Source organism: Trypanosoma cruzi, genomic scaffold (genome assembly GCF_000209065.1).
Source record: "Trypanosoma cruzi strain CL Brener 1047053517147 genomic scaffold, whole genome shotgun sequence".
Classification (NCBI taxonomy): domain Eukaryota; phylum Euglenozoa; class Kinetoplastea; order Trypanosomatida; family Trypanosomatidae; genus Trypanosoma; species Trypanosoma cruzi.
In genome coordinates, this window is record NW_001849487.1 from 90,867 (window position 1) to 111,624 (window position 20,758).

Below are 20,758 nucleotides of genomic sequence, written 5' to 3' on the forward strand. Positions count from 1 at the left end.
AAAAACAAGTGTCTCACCTCTTGGCTTTCTCTCTCCCCCAGTCTCTACTGTGTGATGGGTGGAAACATGCATGTGCCGCCAGTTGCGCGACGGGTTGACGATGTTGCCCCCAGCGCCTGTTGCGCGGCATCTACGAAAGCCCGCAGCCTTTGAATCTCCTCGCGGTTTTCCTTCAACTCCTGCGGTACCTCCGGACGCATCGGCGATGTGGCCGTGGGACTAAAGGAGACATTCTGGCGGGAACTCATGCTGGGTTGCTTCTTGGACTCCTCCATACGGGCGCGCCGCTTTTTTTCGTCCGCTGCCGCCACCGAGAGATTACGCAGATCCACCAGCTCCGCGCGGAGGTCATGAATCTCGCGGATGAGCGAGAGGTTCTCCACCATCATCTCCGAGACCTTACATCGGTGCTGCTCCTGATCCGCCTTGCACTTCCGTCGCAGTGCCTCAACCGAGGTGCTCAGGTACTCCAGCTGCGAGCGAAACTCCCCCTTGATCTCCTGATCCACCTGCGCCGCACGGCGTCCATCGCGTGCGAGAACGTACCGCTGGTACAAACGCTCCACCACCTCCCGCAGCAGCGCTGGGTCCTGCATGGCTGGTGCAAGCTCCCCCACGTCTGTCTTGACGCGGCTCTTGTACGTCTCAAAGTCTTTCATATGATTCATCGTTTGTTTTATCTGCAGTTGCTGCTGTGCAAGGTCGGCTTTCAACCCCTCGATGCTCTGTCGCAGCGTGATGTTGTTTTGGTGAAGGTTCTCTAGCTCAACGTTCTTCTCATTTATGCGTTGATGCTCCCGTGCAATTTCCCGCTGTCGCGGCTCCATCTGTGACTTGAGCTGACGTATGCGGTAGTCGAGGACAAACTTGTGTTTCTCAAGCTCCTGGTTTTGCTTCTTGAGGTCATATATCCGCTTCTCCTTCTCACCAATGACGGCATCGCGCTCCTCAATGTCTTGATGCAGCTGCGACATGCGCTGATTCAACTCCCCCAGCTGCGCCATCAACGCCGACTTGGCGCTCTCGAGAATACTCAGCTCGTTTCTGTGCACCTCCGCCTCCTTTTCCATGCGCAGGGCGTTCTTGCGCATGATGGCACTTTCCCCCTTCATGTGAAGATACCGCCCGCGAATGGCCTCGAGATCCTGACGGTTTCGTTCCCGGATACTCTCCAGCTCCGCGTCCGTGTCAAGTTCAAGGCGCCGTCGCGACTCCGCATTTGTCTCCTTCGCACGTTGAACTTGGCGTCTAATTTTCTGCATTCCCTCCTTTCGCTTTGCGACGACGTCGTTGAAGCGTTCTTCCTCCTCCCGCCGCTCCCGTTCAATCTGCGCCTCGAGATCACTCACCTCCTGCATGTACTTGCTCTTGCTCCAATCGAGCTGGTGTTGCAGCTCGGTGCACTCGTCTTCCAGCTGTTGCACCTCCGCCTGTCCTGCCCGCTCAAGCTCCTCCAGGAGCGGGGCGGCCTCGGCCTCCTTTTCAAGCCTCACCGCAACAAAAGAGCGCTCCTGTTCCGCCTTTGCGCTCCATAACGCGGCATACTCCGCCTCGAGGGCAGACACTTCGCTCTTAAATTCCTCCGCCCGCTCCCGCATCCGCGTGTTTTGTTCATGGCTACGTCGCTTCTCTTCTCCCTCAATCTCCGCCTTGAGTTTCCCTGCTGTGTGCGTCAGGCTCTCAATGGCGATCTGACGATCTTCAACGTCGGAGGCCAAAACAAGAACCTCGTCGCCGCAATATCCCGCGTCCCGTTGAGCAGGACGACCGTCCTCCCGCACTTCGATAACAAACAGCGTCCCATCAGCGCTGACAGAGTAAATGATGCTCTCATCATAAGAGAGCACCATTCGGGCTACTTTGCCCATATGCGCCACAATAGGAACTTCCTGCAAACCCAACTGAAGAGGGAAATTCATAAATTTAATGGAACCATCATCCGTCCCACCAAATAACAGTCGTTGCTTTGGAGAGACTAGGACCGTTGTGATTGTGCTGTCACGGAATTCGTAATCCGTTGTGGTGGTGGGACTAGAGGCCTCTACAGCACCGAAACGGTCCATCTCCCGCAGTATCGATTTGCATTGCGCTTCCGCAGCAGACGATGCCGGGTCTCCGACGGCCCACATGTTCTTATCATCTGCCACAACAACACGGTATTGGTAGCGTTTATCTGCATACTCCCCATCCTTGCGCAACTCACTGATGTTCCAGTTGATGATGATGCCGTCGAGGGAGCAGGAGACCATCCCATTGTCCGTGGGATACGGGGAGGTGGCGGCCCACTGAAAACAGCTAATCTTTTGCGGATGACCCCGCAGCTGTCCATGGGCATCGCATGTGAGTGCGTTGTACAGATGGATCAGGTTGCCATGTGCCAAGGCAAAGTATTTCCCTCCCACAGAAAACTTCACATCGGTCACATTGCGAAGATTAAGCACTCGATGTTCGTGGAGGCAGTTCCACAGAACACTCATAACAAGAACTTTATCTGGAAAGCAGATCACCACGTAGAGGCCGTTTGGATGAATGCTTACGGGACCTGGTTGGGATGAGAAGTACTGGCACATCTCTAATCGATGCGTGCTGGTGTTCCAAATACGCACACTCTTGTCGACACCAGAGGTCACCAAAAATGGCCGCCGCACACTGCAGTCAACGCCAATAATGCCACCAACATGAAACGATTGACAAATCGGCAATAACGCTGGGGGATCATCTGCGGTGCGCTTTGCCCATGGCTGAGAGAAGTTAAAGGCGAGGATTTGACCCGAGTGTGTCACTAACGCCATGGTCTCCTCCAACTGATCAAGTGACAGATGCACCACGCTGTTTTCCCGAAGCGCATCCATGCGTGCCATCCCTTGTATTCCCGACTGGGGACGTGTCTTCTCCACAGGCGCGGCTATAATCTTTTGTGCCACCCCTGTGTTGACGTGAAAAATGCGTTTGGAGCCCTTTGTTGCCCATGGCTTCAACGAAGAGGGGTCGGGCGTATCTGCAAGAGACGAGCCACTAGCATTCGCATCCAAGGCAGCACGATTGCCAGCCGCAGTGGTTGCAGATGGCCGTGTGTCATCTCCCTCAAGGACACGCTTTTTTGTATGCAGCTCCTCCTCTGTGGGCACTGGCACAGTATACACAATGGAGTACTCGCCACTTGACCCGCTTGCATTTTCGTAAATAGCGACGGTGCCCTGATCACTACCAGCAATAAACCCCTCTTTGCTGGGCACAAGCGAGAGAACCGTTGGATTCGTCAGTTGTGCTCTCGTGGGGGGCGGCACGGGCAGCAGTCTTTTGTATACACCCCCTTCAATGATCATTAACTCACCCGTCTGCGTTGATGCCACCACACGGTCTCCAGTGACCCACGTGTGGGTCAGGAAGTTGGACACGCCTTCAAGATCGTAGTTGATGGGGGGCTGAGTCTGCAGCACGCCATCCACATAGCGGTAGAAACGCATCATCCCCAGGCCGGAGACCGCTATCAACAAAGGATCCCGCGGGCAAATCGTCACACATGAGACGGGAGGAGGTCCAGACGATGCGCCGTGCGGCTCCTTCGTACGCGCATCATGCAAAAGTGATGAGCGACTCGTGGACTCATTCGTTCCCTCCACCTTCAAATCGGCAATCACAGACGTAAAGGCGAGTGGCTTGGAGCGCTCCCAATTCCAGTAGAAAAGATTCCACTGCGGCGCACCCCCCTGCGTTGCCAAGTGCCGCCCATCCACGCTGAAGGACATCGCCACAAAACTCTCGCTTCCAAGATCCTGCACACTTAAAGTCTTGCGACGTTTCCGAGGGACGGAGTCAATAATTTGAATCTGGGGTGCGATACCGCCCTCCGCAATTGCAATGAACTTCTTGTTCGCACTCACCGCCAGCGCCGTCAGGCCACTGCTGTGGACTCCGGCATCAAAGAAGCGCTGGGTGTTGCTGTTGAGGTTGTGCACAACCACGGTCTTCCCCACAGGGTAAAGCAGCGTCCCCTCCTCCACCCAATTCAGGCAGCCGTACACATCCGGCCGGATGCCAAACGCGTGCCGCTTCACAAGACTGCGCCCGGTCCCCTCCTTTTGTTCCATCAACCCCTCCCCTCTCAAAAAATAATAATAATAATAATTTCTAAAAAAAAAAAAAAGATCCTTTCTTGCCTCTCACCCTCACACTGCGTGTGTATGTTTGTTCGTGAACATACGTGTGTATGAAAACCAAGACAGAGGAAAGAAGCGGACTCCAATACAACAGTGGGCACAATCCCATTCAGGCATGCGCAAAAAACAAAACACACACAAACACGCCGCACGCAGAAGAATGCAAGCCGCGGCAAAAAAAAAAAAAAGGACAAGACAAGACACTCGCAAGACCGAGAAGAGTTTCCTGTCATTTGGAATTCTCATATAAGTGGCATGGCTTCGCTTCATAAAGCAGAATACACGCAAGAGTCATCGCAGCTCGCTCCGTAACTCAGTCCCCTCATATGCCTCCCCCGCAAAATAAAATAAACGCCCGAACTATTGTGCTTTATTTTATCCTCTTCCTCTCATATCCGCACCCGGTCTGTACTTCCCCCCTATAAAATAAAAGACCCCGCGCGCCAGCTCGTCTGGCAACTGCCTGAATGCCAAATGACATGGAATCTCCTTGATGTCCTTGTTGCGGTGTTTTGCGTCGGCAAGGTACTCCTGAACAGACCGGCCTGACTCCTCTAAATCCTGAATGATCTCCTTGAGTGTGCGCATGGCGTGGTCTTTGGGTGGATAATCCTGACCATTGTCCATATACTCCCCGCGAATAAAGTCATCTACGAGAATGGCGTTAGCGTTGCAGCTACGAACGCTCAACGGGCGATTTTCCACAATAAGGGTGTCCTCCAAGGGGCGCTTGAGCCAGAGAATATTCTTTTCGTAGTAGTTGTCCTGCGTGAACCAGTCACGGTGACGCACAATGTACTGCGACACACGGACCCCACTGGGATCAATCACATTGAGTACCTGACGCATGTACCGCTCGCTACAGGCCGACCAAAGCACCACCTCCGCATCAATGGAAGAGAGATAATCCAGCAACTCCGCCAAGTACGGTCTAACCACCATACCCGCCTTCATTCGAAAGGCCTTGTCGCCATACGATAAGATTGTCTCGTCCAAATCCAGTACAATCGTCAAACGACTGCGGTACGCCTTTTTCTTGGGACCAATAAGCCCAAATGCACTCTTCTGTTGCTCTTGCAAACGCCATAGCTTTGAGCCCGCCACAGCCAGCATGATAATTGTGCCAAATAAATAATACCGCACCCCGCGATCGCTCAGCATCCGACGCCAATACTCCTTGAGTCTCTTTGCACCATAAAAACGATCATCGGTGTAGTCCTTCCACGCATTCTCCTTGTTCGCGTACATGTGGATGCTGGACTGCGTACGTGAGAACAGTTTTCCGTCGGAGACGCCTCTCTTTTTGCCCGACGAGAGTGATGAGGTGTACATGCGGCACGACGCCATCCACGCGCCGTACGCCCCGGTTGAGGCGTAGCGTGGCAGACGCCGACAGCACTCGCGGTACAGCATCGCTTCACAATATGGATGACCAGAATGAATCGCCGGGGCTACTGGCCGGATCCTAAGCTTTAAAATAAAATAAAACAGGACGGAAAAGAAGGGAGCAATCAAAAAGGCAGTGGCTTCACCACAGCCTCAATGTGTATTCCATGCATGCATACATACTTATATATATATATACTTATATGTTATTCGGGCAGCCAATAATCGTGACACACGATGCGCACTATCCAAACCGGAGATGTTTTTTTTATGTTACTTACTAAGCGGCAGCATTTAAACATCCTCCAGCCGCAATACTTCGCCGTACGCGGTGGAAATCAAAAAGAGTAGGCAGGTGGGTAGGACGGCCAAAATAAAAATAAGGCAACTACCTTACCCTCATCGATTTATTGACTCCTCCTCCATCGCAGTCGTCCAGAGATTCATTAGGTGGTAAAAGAATCGTGCAGAAATATTTTCTTCTTCTCCAGAAAAATATTCATCATTTAGAACGCCAGTCTTCCTCGCGAACATTTTCTTCACAATTCCCCAAAGCACACAGAATAATTAAAAAAAAAAGATAATAATAATGATGGGACACCACCACTTCCAACGTCCTCTTCATGCCGCACCAACAAAAACAGACATCGGCGCCAGCAAACCTTCCGTTCTTCCTTCAGCTGCACACGCAACATAACAACGTGACATGTGCGCCGAATCAAATCAATCAACAACAACTTTATATTTGACCCTTCGTTTCAATGCTTCTTGCCTTTACCCCTTCTTCTTCTTCTTCTTCTCGTGTGGGGGAGGTGCCATCTTCTGTCTACGCAGCTTCCATGCACCGAGGCAAGTTACAAAGTTTACCACGTATATGGAGCCGCATACGATGCATAGGTCGTGGAGGATGAGTGTAAGGATTAAAAAAAGCCCCACAGAGACCACGCAGCTTGCCGCGCTCATAAATAAAAGCAGCGTCGGGAATCGACAGGTGGCGAGCTCCGAAAGGTAGAAGATCATCCCCAGTACGGCGTTGGACACATGCGGCAGCCCAACGAATTGCGTCAAGGAGCCATACTCCGAAGAAAAGACGCGTGTGCAAGAAAACACACCGACATCGCAGTAGGCACGATACACCTGGCCCAGCTCCCTCGCCCTGGCAAAGCGACGCTCCACGAGGTAGGCGTAGCTGGAAAGAAGAAAACCAAACATCACCACAACGGGCAAAAGACACGACAGAAACGCCATTAGGGGCTTCAACGTCCAGCGGATTCCCTTTTATTTGTTTCTATTCTCTTTTTTTTTTTTTTTCTTTTTCTTTTTTTTTTTTCTTATTTTGGTCCTTCCGCAAAACCGTCCTTTACCATCCACGAAATGTAAAGCGGCTGTTGGTTCCTCAATTGTGGAAGAAAAAAAAAAAAAATTTCTCAAGAATAAAAAAAAAAAAGAAGTCAACACATGCAGAAATACCCCACGCCCATTACTCCATTCAGTCCGCATAAACACACACACAAACACAAAAACATACATATGTAAATATACATAGATAAATAAATAGAAAAAAAAAAAAAAAAACAGAAGATTGTGAACGCCCATCACCGCTTTTTTACCCTGCGCTCTCTTTTTTTTTTTTTTTTTTTTTTTTTTTTTCCTCTGTCTTTGTTAATTGGCCACCATTTGCATTTATGTGCGTGTGTGTTTCCGCCCCTTCGTCAGTTTCCCCACGTCAAGGGGTCCCAGTCAAGAAGAGGTAGGCGGCAAATTCACTCCTCTTTTCCGGGGTTGGTGGCGCGCACAATGCGGTCGCGTAGCAAGACGGGGTCGAGTGTTCCGTCCTCCGTCATGCAGCCGTCAAAGCCGTAAATCCGGTCCACCGCCACGTCGTTGTGGAACAGCACACAGCACGGCAGTGTCTTAATGCGCAGTCGTTCCACGAGGAACGGCGACTTCTCCGCGTCTATTTTTACAAACTTCACGCTTAACACCGTTCGTGCCAACTCTGAGAGACGGTAGTCCACCACACGACATGTTTCAAAGTCCTTGTGATAGAAGTGCACGCAGACGTCATCACTACCGCCCTTCTCCCGCACCACAATGCCAAAAAACTCATCTTGTGATATCTCACGGTACTCGCCATGTTGTTTTTGACGCCACTCCACCTCTTTTGCCTGCTGCCGCTGCATCTGCGCCACACATCTGCGGCGGAGCTCCAGCAGTTCCGCGTCATCATCGTCATCATCGCGTTCGACGATGTCTCGGGGCACGGCTCCGCGCTCCTGCTTCTCCCGCTCCTTTTCGGCGGCGGGGTCGTACACAGGCACACCGTTATCCCGCGGCTTCTCTTCCATCTGGCGACGGTGAGTGGGGACAACATCGTCCATGTCACGATTACGCATGTATTCCTTCGTCCCCATCTCCGCTATCGCAGACGTCAGGTTCTGGTTGGCCTTCAAGTTGGTGGCCTCATTCACCATACCGCTGCTTTTGCCGGAGCCGAGCATTGCCGTTGCGGTGAGTTATTTTCCCCCAGTTGCGTTCCTTGCTGTTTGGCGTCCTTCCCTTCTCTCCTTCTGTTTCCCTCCTCCCTCCCTCCCTTCTTTTTTTTTTCCCCCACAAGAAACGCACAGAAAAAGAAAAAAAAAAAAGTAGTAGCAAAAGTCATAAATAATGAAAACACAGAACGGTTTCTTGTTTCTTTTGTGAGACCTTCCCTCTCGTAGGAGAGAAAGGAATAAAGCGAGCGGATCCGGGAAAAGAGAATACCCCAATTAACGTGCAACGCGCACAAATAATCCTTCTTTACATTTGGTTCTCTTTATCATTTGTTGTTTATTCGCAAAGACATCCCCGCCCGAGGCCGGGCTCCCTCTGCTCCTTCTGGGTATATGCCAAGCTCTTCTTGATAGGCCCGCAGTTGTTGACGGAAACCGAGGTTGGGCGATGCCACATGACGCCTGCTTTGAATAAGCTCAATCGCCGCCACTGCAGTCAGTCGCAGTTTCTTGATGAGGTACGCGGCGGCAATGGTGGGGGCGCGAGAAATGCCCGCACCGCAGTGTACGAGCACGGCGGAGTGCTGTTTAATCAGCGCATCCTCAATAAACTCAAATGTTTGGGGGAAAAACTTCGCAATGTTGTATCCGGGCATGTCCTGCGCAGAAACCTTCATGTACGTAAACTCCGACGGGAAGCGAGGCATGACATCGATGCAGCACAACACGTGAGTCACCTTGTGACGATGAAGCAATTCCCTTTCCGATGCCGGGTGATAGGAGCCAACATACAGCCCGGGGACAACTTCATGCATCGCCTGCAAGCCATAGACGTCCCTTAACATGAAATGCGGAGTGCCCTTTGCCGTGGCCTTCGAAACAAATAAATTGCGATCGCACAGTTGATCTACATCCTCCAACTTGTTCGGGTAGGCATCCCGCAGTGCCGTGCGCAGGGCCGCCCGGGCAGACTGCACCGTCTCCATCTGTACAGGAATATTCGTCACCGCCATGCGAAACGCCTCCAACTTGTTTTGAACATCCTCCGGGATGATGAGCGGATCGGAAACCTTTTTTCCCGCCTTCCCCCTCGCAACAGCCGCCACGGTGCCCGCGTTGAGTGTATCGCCCTCGCTGCCGCCAGCAGCCGGCAAGGACAACGATGACAATGATGATGATGATGCCTCCTGCCGCTGCGAAACAAAACGGAGAACTGCAAATACGCGCTCAATCTCTGCGGACGGCAACCCTGAATGGGATAATGACATCCTTCTGACTCCCTCTTTTTATATTTCTCTGCTGTTTTCACAAAAGCAGGATGAATGAACGCTTCCCCGCTCCCTCTATTTCTCTTCTTTATTTTTTCTATGCCTGTTTCTTTGCTGTTTATGACTTCTTGTTGTTTGCTTGTTTTTTGGCTTTTGTTTTCGCTTCACCGCTCCCTCGTTTATAAAAGGGCCACCACCTTGTGCGGCATCGATGGCCAAAGACAAGGAGACAATGCGAATAAGGAAGAAGATGTCTTCTCTCCGGTGTGTGGAGGCAGTAGCATGTAATCATCGCATCGCAGGGGATGTGACTCAGCCTGTCGGGCGTATCCACTTCTGTGATTTGGCGTCACCGCCGTGTGTGTCCCATCGCCGGCACGAGAAGGAACACACAGAATGGGAAAAAAGCGGGTGGAGATGCCCTTTAAAAAGCGCACACGTGAAAGAAGCACAAGAACAAAAAAATACATAAGACGGTGACGGATACGCTAAAAAAAAAAATTGGAAAAAAAAAAGACAAAACAAACTTCACTTGTGCCCCAATGCCAGCGCACTGTACTGCACTCGGTGAATGAGAGGTTCCTGCCAGGACCCAACACACACATACACAGATATATATATATATATATTGCCGTCAAAGAAAAGGCCTTCACAGCATCCGGCAGTGCGTCCTTCTCACTTTTTTCGGGTGCTGTTGTTTCTTCAGTTCCTTCTTTCCTCCAATGCGCTAAAAGACAACAAACACCGCAAAAAAAGCAAAAAAACAAAAAAAAACCGTTCGGTAGCACCCGCACCAGCGGCCTTCACGGCGCCGCGTGAAGGGCGGGAGTCAAACCTCACGTCGCTCCAGGCACAACGTGCCCCGCCAGCGCATCCGTCACGGCAGGCCGCCTTGTTTGCTACTGTGCACCGTCTCGCGTCCAGTACACCTGGCCCTCCATCCCTCCCTCGTCCATCTGGTGCCCACGCTCAATCTCCGGGAGTCGGTAGTTCATGAACACCACCTGCATCTCGTCCAGCGTCATGTCCTTCACCCAGCCCCTGGCGTTAAGGTACCGCCGCGCCATCTCGCGCTGCCTGAGGTCCTTGTGGTACGGGCTCTTCGGGTGGCTCGCCTGCCACAGGGCGTGGAAGAGGCCGGGCTCCTTCAGCCCCTCCTCAATCTGCGCCTCGCTAAGCGGGGCAAAATTCGGGCGGTGCAGCCGCTCGATCAGCGGTGCCTCCTCCAGCTCCCGCTGCCGCAACGCCTCGTACTGCTCCATGTGCATCGCACGGTACCTCTCGCTCTCCTCCGCGTACTGCTTCTCCGTCACGCCCTTCACGGGAGAGCTGTGCGGCGTGTCGACGCCGACAAAACACACGCCCATGCGGCGCGCCTGCCCCACCACTCGACGCACGCGCGTCTCAATGAGTGGGTACTCCGGCCTTCCCCAACTCCTCGGCTTCATCTTCGCTATCTCGTACGCCATCTCCAGCGTCATTAGGGCGCAGTAGTGCCCGCGAATCGGCACCGGGCCGGTCTCACGGCGCTTCTTCCGCAGGGCGCGCAAAATAAACCAGGCCGTGGGCGGCGGCTCGATGGCGTACAGGTACGACTTGTCAAAGTACACCTGAATTCGTACGATGAGCTCCACGTCGTCCTTGAAGTGCGGCTTCGTGCGATCGTTAAAGGACTTTGCAAAATCCATGGCCTTCAGGCCGAGCTTCGAGAACTCCTGCCCCACCGGCGGGCCAGTGGCTGCCTTCCCCGCCTTGATGAAGAAGCGCCAGTTGTGCAGCACCCGCTTCCCAGGGAACTCCGGCACCGCGAAGATGTCCTTTGCCTTCGCCATCACAGCGGCATCCAGCATGCGGTTCGAGCCCGGCTCAACGTTAACGGTCTTCGGCCGGGCCCTCAACAGCGAGACCGTGCCTCGGCGGAGCATATGCTTGCCTGTCCACACAACAGCCCCTCCCCTTCCTGCTTACTGCTTACTGCCCGCGCACCAAAGGAGCAGGCGTGAAATAGGAGAAAGGCATCCACACACACACAAATGCATGCATGCATCATGCACAGACGCCCACAACAAAACACGGAGAAGAAGAGACCACTGCCCCAGCCCCAAACACACACACACACAGAGAGAGAAAAAAAAAAAAAAAAGAGTTCAACACGCACACACGCACCAACCTAAGCCGCTTTTCCCACCTGCAGCATGCAGCACAGCGTCTCGCGTGTCTTCTCGCACGGGCCGCCCGACACCTCGCGCCCAATGTGCCGCAGCTCGTCCTCCCGAACACGCTGCAGTCGCGCCTCCAGGTCCGCAACGGTCACGCCAAGGCCCACCGCAAGCTTCTCCATGCAACCAGACTCGCCATAAAACGTCCGCCGCTGATGAACGTGTCGTGCCGCCAGGTAGTCAAGCAGCCAGCGCTCCAGGTGCTCCACGTCCCTCCCAGTCCCGCCGCCAACCGCTCCCAGCGCCTCCCGAAAGGCCTCCCCATACGCGCACCGACCGCAGTGACGGGCGACCCTCTCAAGCATCGCACGCACTCCGCCCTCCTCCTCTTGCTCGCCGGCGCCCGCTGGTCCCGTCGCCCACCGCTGCAACGCCCACGTCGCGTTCACAGCATCGTTCTGCACAAGGTACGCCGTCACAAGGGCACGGAAGAAGTGCGGCGAAGAACACTGTCCTGCACTGGGCGATCCGCATTCAAGCTCCTCCGCCAGGCGCAGAACCGCGTCCGCCCTTCGCTCATAGGCAGACGCAAGGCACGACTCCACTCCTGCACTATGCATTCGGCTACAGCAACAAGCACCTACCTCTCTATAACCCCCTAGCAAGTAGAGTAATAAGTGGCGGATAAACAACAATCAGAGCAGAAAACACATCCGTGCGAAAAGCGGCGGCTCCCATCAAACCAACAAGGGTGCCCCACATGCACACACCGAAAATAATATAATATTGTGTTCCCCCAACCAGACGATAACAATGACCCATTGGCACAGCAAGCCACACATCGGCTCAGATCAGCCCAGCCCCAGAAAGATGCCTCTTCACGAGCTGCCACCCACCAATGTTTCATGTGGTGGCAGAACGTACGGAAGACGGTCCGGCAGAATTTGGCTGGCCTTCACAGACTTCTCAATGGCACACCACAGCGCCTCAAACACAACGCGACCGCCGTTCTCGTCGAAGTGGAGACCATCAGAAAAATACTCACACCATGAGCCCTCTACGTACGGCACCGTGTCAGCACTCCTGCCCAGAAAGACGCGGTACAGGTCAACCGTAAAAACATCCCCGTGCTCCTCATACTCCTCGGCCCCAACCCGCAGAGAAGCATCGCGGTAGCGTCGCATGGATTCGAAGCTGCGGCCACAAGAATTGGGGTCACAACCAACGTCACGCAACCACTGCAGTCGTCCCTTCTCGTCAAGCGGTGGGGGCGAAAGGAGGAATATACCACCAACGGGACATACGTGCTTGCGCACAGTGTCAATGATTGCCCTCAGGTTCGCACCGTATTCATCCAGTGGAACATGCTGAGGAAAGCCAGCGCAATCGTTGGACCCAAGCATCAGAGTTACGAACAGTGCCTTACCAGGTTGTGTGGGAAGAAGCTGCTGACGCCTCGCATCATCCCTCAGTATATCCAGCACCCAGCGCGTGTTGTAACCGCTTAGCCCACGATTGATCACAACCGCGCGGCGCACGTAACGTTTGCTGAGGCGTGACGCCCAGCCGGACTCGTAACCTTGCTGTGTCAGGGAGTCGCCCAGAAGAAGAACGTACTGCATTTCTTTTTTTTTTTTTTTTTCCGCTGCCTTCTCTTTGGGTATGTCCACCAACTTCTCCCACCCTTGCCAAGCGAAAGAGAGGAAGAAGTACAGGAAATAGGAACGACAGAAAAAACAGCAGTTAAAAGCGGATGGAGAAGTTTATCAGGAATACGAACAGCCAGATGGTTCTTGAAGCAAATTTTGCACGCTCATTCAGTCACATACACGCTCACACAAATACCCTTTGCCCCAAGCCAATTTTAGGCCCTTGTAATCAGAACTGATGCATCTGTGGCACCACTATCCGTAAGACTTACCGTACAGCGGCATGTATTTCCCGCCTCCCCAGTATCATGTGCTTTTGGCAGCAGACAAGTTGGACAGACGACATCGTTAACAATAAACTCTCTCGGTAGCTTCATGTAGCGCAGGTACGTCCAGTGGGTTTCTCGGTAAATGTGAGAGCGCTGCTGCGGCCTTACCTCCATGCAGAGTTGCGCTAAGACATCAAATCCCAACTCGTCGTATTCAGTTGTGCGGTTCATGAGATCGACAAGATCAAGTGCAAGATGTATCCATGGTCGCTTCTTTGTCCAAGAAGAATTTGTTCCTTCCTTTGCGGTGGCTTTCTCATCCACTGTCGTCGAGGATGCAATCTCGCAAACGGTTCGGATAATTTCTGCCACGTCGCATACTGAACTATGGACGGTGTCATTCTCCAACACTGGGACGCGCGATTGCAAACCGCAACGCATCCCATTCAAGAGATCACAACCACGCCACGGAAGTTGCACCTCCTGTGCGCGAAGGAGCGCCATTAGCATGGAGCGGAGAGGTGACAGTACCGTGGTGGAAGAGAGAAGACCTTGTTTCACGCGATGCACCGTTTGTAGCATCGCACTGAGTATCAAGCGAAGGGCAATGTCATGTTCAGCCGCGGAAGCATCTGAAAACTGGGGCAATGAGTAGCCGCAGTAAAAACAAACGTGACATATCCGAGCAATATTCTGCAGCTGGAGGTATGCACCGCAAAAGGCGCAGACGCGAGGAGCAGATGGCACCGGCAACAACAGTGCACTCGGTAATTGGCTGCTTTGCATGCCACGACTCTCATCTCCTGTCGGTGGATCTTTACCGCATCCACGTCCCTTCTCCACAGAGGCAAGCTCTCTGTAGCGCAAAGGGTTAGAATGATAGCCCCCGGCAGCGGCGATGTTGTGTGACACGCCGCAGTGGCTGCATACCAGCAAACCCCTTTCGCCCCTCTCCCCATAGCGTACATTTACTCCCAAACAATTATTGTGCAGACACACCCAAAGTAAGCACGTGCTGTTGGGGCGAAGGACAAAACAAGTTCGGCAAAACATGTCCCTATGATCGGGGTACAAGTTGCCACAATGCGGACAAGATGTGGACGTGGGCTCAGCAGAAACTTCACCACGCGCAGGATGGACCACCAATTGCTCCCTCTCCTCCACTTCATGCTCCTTATTCCCTCCATCTGTCGCAAGCTTTACACCACAGCCATGGCAAACAACACTCCAGGCGGGATTTATCGCCTCGCAACTCATGCAGACGCGCGTAAACCATGGCGTGTCAAAACGTAAAGTTGGCGCCGGTTTCGACCCACCGCAGCCATGACAATGTGTGAGAATCCATGGAGTGAGTGTGCGGCACTCAACACATCGCCACAAAGTCTTTGGCGGCCCCGCAGCTGCAACAGTGCTCAGTGTGCCGCATGCCGGGCACCAAGGCCGTAGCAAACCCAGTGGGTTATGGTGGCTACACACGCGACAATCAAACGATGTATGCGTTAAGGCCTCCTCCATTTCTGGTTGAACGGATCCGCATTTGGAGCAGTAAAACAAATGTTGTGGCTCATTTGTGTGGTTACATCGCCCACACCGCCACCTGCGCAACGGGAAAACGGTGCAGTCTTCCCTGACGTGAGAACCCCCTTGATCACTAGTATTTCGTCGTGTCTCGGCACCGCACACGAGGCAGCCAGAGGCACTGGTGGGCGAAAATCCCCCACACGCATGACACCGCACCACAGCAAGTTCTAGTGAACCGCATAATTTGCACGCAGAGGCGTTTTTCTTGTTCCAGTGTCGGCAAAGGTGGCACTGCCACGGCAATCGTTGCTCCTCCGCGAACCGTCGGTACTCCAATGCACTCAATACGGCAGAGACCACACGTTGTTCCTCGGATCCTGCCTGTGCCACGTGCCGAGACAGCGCCTCCAAAGCGGCGAGCGGTAACTCCTGCAGTGGCGTCAAAAGAACGGTAGTATCCGCAGAACTCGGGGCGATGTGCTTCAGTAGGGCATTCACGGCGTCCTTGTATTCCACACGTAAAAAGTGAAGAATCGCCACCCGGTAGACGGGCAACCCGGGATGTGCCCTTTGCAGCAAAGGCAATAAATCCAAATTTGACGATAATGCACCTTCCCGACATTCCGCCAGCAGCTTCACATATATTTCAATCGTCTCTAGAAGAAGACCATCCCCAATGTATGCTGCGACGGTGACATGGTGACGAAGCAGTGCGTTCATCAAATCCAACCGCTTTTTCCGGCCCCAATTTCTGAAGCCCTCTGTCCCATCTCTCCCTGTACAACATGCGCGGAGAATGGCAGCAAATGTAACGGCTGCTGGAACGGGAAAGCCCCAATTCCGTGTGACTTCGTACAAAGAAAGCAGTCTTCCTGTAACGTCACTCGTTTCCTTCAGGTAGCTCCGTGCCGCACCCTCCACAGCCTCCAACATCATACAACGAATATGGTGCGGAATTCCGGAGGCAAAGTGTTTTCTCGTGCTCTCCAAAAAATCTGTGAAGATCGACACCGCCTCCATGTGTTTACCCAGCATCACGAGAGCCTTGCCACTTTCCCATGAGCCACCAAGCGAAGGGCAACGCGTGAGGATCTGATGAATGACCTCATATGCACCACGACGTAGTAGTAACTTAAAGGAGAGCCGGATACCTTCACACAGGCGTCGCTCCACACCCGCACGAGCACCCCGATGTAGTCCCATGGCGTCGCGGTCAACACCGGCATCGGGTTCGTTCTGAGCGAGGGCCTCTAGGTGAGCGAGGCAACGTGATTGAATCATCATTACTTCCTTCACGGCTGCATCGTCCACGTCGATGGCTGTCTCGCCCACATGTCCAAGGGTCATAAGTGCATATGCGTCCAGCAGCAGTGCCTCTCGGTACACAAGGGGACCGTAACGTGCATTCAAAGCAGAGGGGTCTTTCTCCAAACCTTTTCGCCATGGCGCTGTTATGGCACAATGCAATTCCAGCACTGGACGCACAAGATTGTGGCGACAAAAGGAACACAAAACACGTCGGAGAGAAAGAAGAGTCCCCACCTGATGTCGCTCCTTCGCCGTTGCATCACAAAGAACGCAATGCGCATAATAAACCATTTCATAGAGAAGGACGTGCCAAAAAGGAGAGAATACGCTATCTTTTGAAGTTTCTCCAGAAGCATGTACCATTTGCAATAAAGAAGCCATTTGTTTCTCGTCGTCGCCATTCAATTTCCCATCCGATGGTTTTATAATCAAAAAAGTTGGCGCCGCGCAGGCGGCTTCGGTTGCTGCCTCCAGCAACTGTTTTTCAGGTCGTGGCGACGATGTGGCACGTCGTGCAAGAAACCACAAGACGCCTCCGTGAAGTTTCTGTGCGTGAAGATCCCGCAGGCCCTCATGCAGTGTGCATCTCGCACCTTCCCTCGTCGCCATGCGCCGTGCCAGCGGTAGCAGCAATGAAAGACTCATCACATCATCGGGAAAAACGGAATCCTTCACCAGAGTTGTGGCACAGTCCCACGCCTCCCTTAACGTCCAAAACCACTGGTTCTCTTCCACGATAGCCCCCAACACACGCCATGCAAACTCCTTCTGAACACCCCACACAAGTCTGACGGCCTCATCCTGAGCGGCCTTGTTTGCGCCGCGCAAGAAGCGCGGGGTTTGAAGAATTCGGTGCAGCAACGCCGTAAATTCCCTGGCGGTAAAGCCGTCAGTCACTACGGCGTCACATACGATCCCCTCAAGCCACAGTCGCCGCAGCAGAGAAGAGCGGTAGAGCCACAGGGCCAGCGAAGGCGCCGTGTTCGAGGTCGAAGAGTCCTTTCTGTCATCAAGACGTCGCAGTTCCGCCAGCATGAACGCCGCTCCGTGGCGCCCCCCGCTGTAATATTCCAGCGGAAGCAGAGGAATCTTGCGTCCCACTGCCGCGGCTCGTATGTACGGTGCCTTCAGCATTTCATTCGAGACCCCTTTTGCTGTTCCAATGAGGGTCAAGGCACAACACACATTCAATTTAAAAAAAAAGGTCCGATTAAATAAAAAAGGATTGAAAAGGGCACACGCTCCAAAGGATTTCACGCGTTTCGCCGCACAACCGCCGCGTCATTCAACAAAAAAAAAAAAAAGGAAAAAAAAGGGAAAAGAAAGAAACAAAAGACGCGTTGCATCACGCACTGCTGCCCTTCTCCCCAAACGACGCGGTGTGGAGTGTCTCCACAACGTCCTGCACCCTCACAGCCCGGTTGTTCGTCACCCGAAGTCGCTCAACAAACTCAAAATACGGCACAAGCACCTCCTGCCGGAGCAAATGCAGAGTCCTCTGGAGCACCTCCATCCGTGTCTCGGACGTCGGTAGAGTGGATGACGACGCGACGGTCTCAGAAGCCGTCGAGAACGACGGGGTGGATGCGGTGGCCTGCGAATGCATCGCCCTTCAAACTAAACGGCCCCTCGGCACCTCTCGTTGACAGACGCACAAAAAAAAAAAATAAATAAATAAAAACTAAATAAATAAAAAGGCCACAACAGGAGCAAAGAAACCGCAGAGAGAAGAGAAGGAGTAAAAAAAAAAAAGTCACAATTCACGTGGCGATAAGGCCACAAGCTACATGAACTACACGAGCAACAAAAGCTGCTTTAGAATGACCGCTAACCGTCCGTCATTGTCCATTGCGTTTGCCGCAATGTCATGGTGTCCCATCGCCCTCGCAAGCGCCGCCACGTCTTCTGACAGCAGCTGCATCGCTGCAGACATAAGCGGGCGGTCAGCGGTGCGTGCGCAGTAAAGAGGAAGTTTCACATCGCTCGGGCCGGTGAATGGAGACACGACAGCAGCGACGGGAAGACCCGGCTTGGCCATCACACAACAACGTCCGCCACATAATAGCAGAGGGTGGGGAAGGGAACAACCGTAAATTGTGGCAGCCGTGGCGACAAGGTGGGCAGCAGCGCCTAATGCAAGACCCCAATCGTGCATCACGTCCGACGTCACTCCCACCTCCTTCCCCTTCACAGGCAGATAATGGCCGCATATGGTGTCTGCCAATCCAGCTGAATCCACGTGAATAGGGAACATTGTCCTCAATTCTTCAAACCGCAATCGCCTGACAGTGCCAAGCTGTGCACGAAGCGTGGAAAGAGGGAGCTCCTGTTCATTCAGCATCTTATTTGCCTCTTGTTGCTGAACCTCTTCAAGTGCTGTGCTTGACTGCAGCTTCTCTAGCTGCGCCATCTGCAACATCATTGATTCTTGCTCCTCCTTATATCGACCGCGCAACTCAAGTAATTCACTTGAGCGGCATCCTAAATCTTCACGGGCCTTAGCGAGACGAGCCTCCAACATCGCACGCTGCGCCATGATAGCAACCTCCTCACGACGCGAATCCATCATGTCATCGATATACGCCTGCCGTTCTCCACGACGACCCACTGCTAACTCACTGAGATACGTCCATGCTAACGTAGCCGTCGCAAATGTTTTAAGGTCACCCAGCGTTATTTTTTCCACTGGAGCATTTATGCTTTTTCCCCGAGCTCGCATTACTTCTGCGTCCACGCAGAGTCGCGTGGGATCCGAGTCTTCGTGCAAGTACGGTGTTTTAATAAAATCCATGCCCTCCCCTCCCTCATCCATCTGCACGCCCTGGTGCTTTGGAAAAAAAACACCATCCATACAGCGGAGCAACACTACAAAGGAGTTCGGTCTATTTTCCACGTGATACGGTAAGTTTGGCAACGAGTCTGCCTTCGTCATTGAGGCGGCCACGTACTGTACATGGGAAGTCTGGATCAGCATCTCGTAGAACAGGCAGTCTGTTTCAGGAGACGCAATCGCCTCCTCCGGGTGGGTTGTGCAATAGTACAAGGAAAAAACAAATCGCGTGATTCCCTTGAATTGCTCAATGGTTTCTTTCGGGATGTGGTCCCACACCGGCTGCTGAGTTTCACGGCGCACCTCACTTGTGTAGATGCGGCGGTTGCCCCCTTCCGCCGCCATTTTCCCGACTTTGCCCGGCGGAAGACTCAAAACAAAATATGACGAGACACAACGTTGCCCCTGTGACGTACGGCAGCCAAGACGCGCTCCATCGCACAACGTTGGAGTGTCCAGCGCCGATCCCGCAATTCCGCCGTCGTCCGCCGCCTGCACCGTCGCCCCCATCGGATGAAGTGGCAGGTTCCGGGCGTATATGTGCGTGATGTGACGAAAGCAGCGAAACTCATCCGGCAAAACGGAAGACGACATGTTTCCCAATACCAAAAGAAGAGGAGAACGAAAAACAAAGTAAAGTTATTTCTTCTCCTTTGTTTGTGTGCACGTGCCTTTCTAATGAAAAGAGTATACGCGTCTATGTCGTATTCCCCCTTTGGCCACGATGAAAAGGTAGATGGAGTGAAAGGAAAAACGCACAAGAAGTAAAAAAGAAAAAGATGCAAGTGGAAATGCAGCTGGGGAAGAAGCAAAAAAGAAAAAAAAAAAAGAAAAGAAAGACGCCGATGGGAAAAATAAATAAATAAACAAAAAAGAAAAGGAAAAATTACCGTCAACTCTGCCTTCGTGCGCTGCCTGCATGAATCTCGTCTTCCGCCACGAAGCGTCCACGTTTCTGTGTGTGCATTTGTAACCGAGAGCTGCTGTCGATGTTCTCCCCTTTTTGTTGTTGTTCGTTTGTTTCTTCCTTTTGTTTTTCCTTTTTTTTTTTTTTTTTGCTGTTCGCTTCATTTATTTACTCGCTATTGCTGGCTGCGGAATCAATTGTCTTCGCCGCCCGTGCGAACCCCTCGCAGATGCGGGCACACATCACATGCGCCGTAGTAGGGTACGCGCTCAGGCAGGCCTGCTGCGTCACGTAGTCGATGCCGTCGAGATCGGCCTCGTCGGTGCAGGAGATGCAAAAGAACCCCGCGACATTCTTCACGCCGCCCTGAAGGTTGTCGTCCACCGGTTCCGCAAGCGCCTCGCGAGCCAACTGCGTCGCGGTACGCACGGGCGCAGCGACAGCATTCGTCAGTCCGATAACCGGCGCCCCACACGGCACCACAGGCGCGACGGAGCCCGGCAGGATCCTCATCAGCAAAGTCCCATCCACCGACCGCACCGCACCATCGCGGAGCAGCGCGGCGACAAGTCCTTTGAAGCGGCGAAATGTGCGTGGCGGGCGCAGTGCTGGCGAAACCTCAATGGTGCGTCCGCTGCGTGCGAATAGACTGATGTAAACACGCAGCCGCCGCTGCCATCCAAGCTCCGAGTCAAAGAGGGCGAGGAGGCACTGATGCACAATGTCAGGGCGGACATCCTTCAGCGAGGCGTTCGCAATCTCAGTGCTTGCCGCGCGGTCGTACGCATCAACCACGCCCTCGCGTCCAA

At 53.2% G+C, this 20,758-nt stretch overlaps 12 protein-coding genes across 12 annotated transcripts, besides 14 other annotated features; all 12 read right to left on the reverse strand.

The window, feature by feature from the left end:
- Positions 1-8: part of a sequence feature (A-rich) that runs on past the window's edge.
- Positions 1-20,758: part of a sequence feature (heterozygous, Esmeraldo-like haplotype) that runs on past the window's edge.
- Tc00.1047053511621.150 (hypothetical protein, conserved) lies at positions 45-4,091 on the reverse strand (the record flags this gene model as incomplete). The annotated part of the gene is made up of 1 exon (XM_812463.1): positions 45-4,091. The coding sequence occupies one exon, from the start codon at positions 4,089-4,091 to the stop codon at positions 45-47; it is 4,047 nt and encodes a 1,348-aa protein (XP_817556.1).
- Positions 4,108-4,147: a sequence feature (AT_rich).
- Tc00.1047053511621.160 (hypothetical protein, conserved) lies at positions 4,536-5,573 on the reverse strand (the record flags this gene model as incomplete). The annotated part of the gene is made up of 1 exon (XM_812464.1): positions 4,536-5,573. One exon carries the CDS (start codon positions 5,571-5,573, stop codon positions 4,536-4,538), a length of 1,038 nt encoding a protein of 345 aa, XP_817557.1.
- Positions 5,713-5,751: a microsatellite.
- Positions 6,109-6,137: a sequence feature (AT_rich).
- Positions 6,321-6,794, reverse strand: Tc00.1047053511621.170 (hypothetical protein, conserved; the record flags this gene model as incomplete). The annotated part of the gene is made up of 1 exon (XM_812465.1): positions 6,321-6,794. The coding sequence occupies one exon, from the start codon at positions 6,792-6,794 to the stop codon at positions 6,321-6,323; it is 474 nt and encodes a 157-aa protein (XP_817558.1).
- Positions 6,327-6,346: a microsatellite.
- Positions 6,823-6,884: a sequence feature (T-rich).
- Positions 7,045-7,126: a sequence feature (A-rich).
- Positions 7,168-7,196: a microsatellite.
- On the reverse strand, positions 7,310-8,047 carry Tc00.1047053511621.180 (hypothetical protein, conserved; the record flags this gene model as incomplete). The annotated part of the gene is made up of 1 exon (XM_812466.1): positions 7,310-8,047. One exon carries the CDS (start codon positions 8,045-8,047, stop codon positions 7,310-7,312), a length of 738 nt encoding a protein of 245 aa, XP_817559.1.
- Positions 8,099-8,158: a repeat region.
- Positions 8,365-9,306, reverse strand: Tc00.1047053511621.190 (dual specificity protein phosphatase, putative; the record flags this gene model as incomplete). The annotated part of the gene is made up of 1 exon (XM_812467.1): positions 8,365-9,306. The coding sequence occupies one exon, from the start codon at positions 9,304-9,306 to the stop codon at positions 8,365-8,367; it is 942 nt and encodes a 313-aa protein (XP_817560.1).
- Tc00.1047053511621.200 (ribosomal protein L11, putative) lies at positions 10,206-11,231 on the reverse strand (the record flags this gene model as incomplete). The annotated part of the gene is made up of 1 exon (XM_812468.1): positions 10,206-11,231. The coding sequence occupies one exon, from the start codon at positions 11,229-11,231 to the stop codon at positions 10,206-10,208; it is 1,026 nt and encodes a 341-aa protein (XP_817561.1).
- Tc00.1047053511621.210 (uncharacterized protein) lies at positions 11,477-12,085 on the reverse strand (the record flags this gene model as incomplete). Its single annotated transcript, XM_812469.1, has 1 exon — positions 11,477-12,085. One exon carries the CDS (start codon positions 12,083-12,085, stop codon positions 11,477-11,479), a length of 609 nt encoding a protein of 202 aa, XP_817562.1.
- On the reverse strand, positions 12,344-13,087 carry Tc00.1047053511621.220 (esterase, putative; the record flags this gene model as incomplete). Its single annotated transcript, XM_812470.1, has 1 exon — positions 12,344-13,087. The coding sequence occupies one exon, from the start codon at positions 13,085-13,087 to the stop codon at positions 12,344-12,346; it is 744 nt and encodes a 247-aa protein (XP_817563.1).
- Tc00.1047053511621.240 (hypothetical protein, conserved) lies at positions 13,330-17,346 on the reverse strand (the record flags this gene model as incomplete). The annotated part of the gene is made up of 1 exon (XM_812471.1): positions 13,330-17,346. One exon carries the CDS (start codon positions 17,344-17,346, stop codon positions 13,330-13,332), a length of 4,017 nt encoding a protein of 1,338 aa, XP_817564.1.
- Positions 17,503-17,546: a sequence feature (A-rich).
- Positions 17,558-17,818, reverse strand: Tc00.1047053511621.244 (hypothetical protein, conserved; the record flags this gene model as incomplete). The annotated part of the gene is made up of 1 exon (XM_812474.1): positions 17,558-17,818. One exon carries the CDS (start codon positions 17,816-17,818, stop codon positions 17,558-17,560), a length of 261 nt encoding a protein of 86 aa, XP_817567.1.
- Positions 17,869-17,906: a microsatellite.
- Positions 18,005-19,636, reverse strand: Tc00.1047053511621.250 (hypothetical protein, conserved; the record flags this gene model as incomplete). Its single annotated transcript, XM_812472.1, has 1 exon — positions 18,005-19,636. The coding sequence occupies one exon, from the start codon at positions 19,634-19,636 to the stop codon at positions 18,005-18,007; it is 1,632 nt and encodes a 543-aa protein (XP_817565.1).
- Positions 19,853-19,880: a microsatellite.
- Positions 20,059-20,099: a sequence feature (T-rich).
- On the reverse strand, positions 20,118-20,758 carry Tc00.1047053511621.259 (hypothetical protein, conserved; the record flags this gene model as incomplete). The annotated part of the gene is made up of 1 exon (XM_812475.1): positions 20,118-20,758. A coding segment is annotated over one exon (641 nt), but the record flags the coding sequence as incomplete, so codon positions are not given.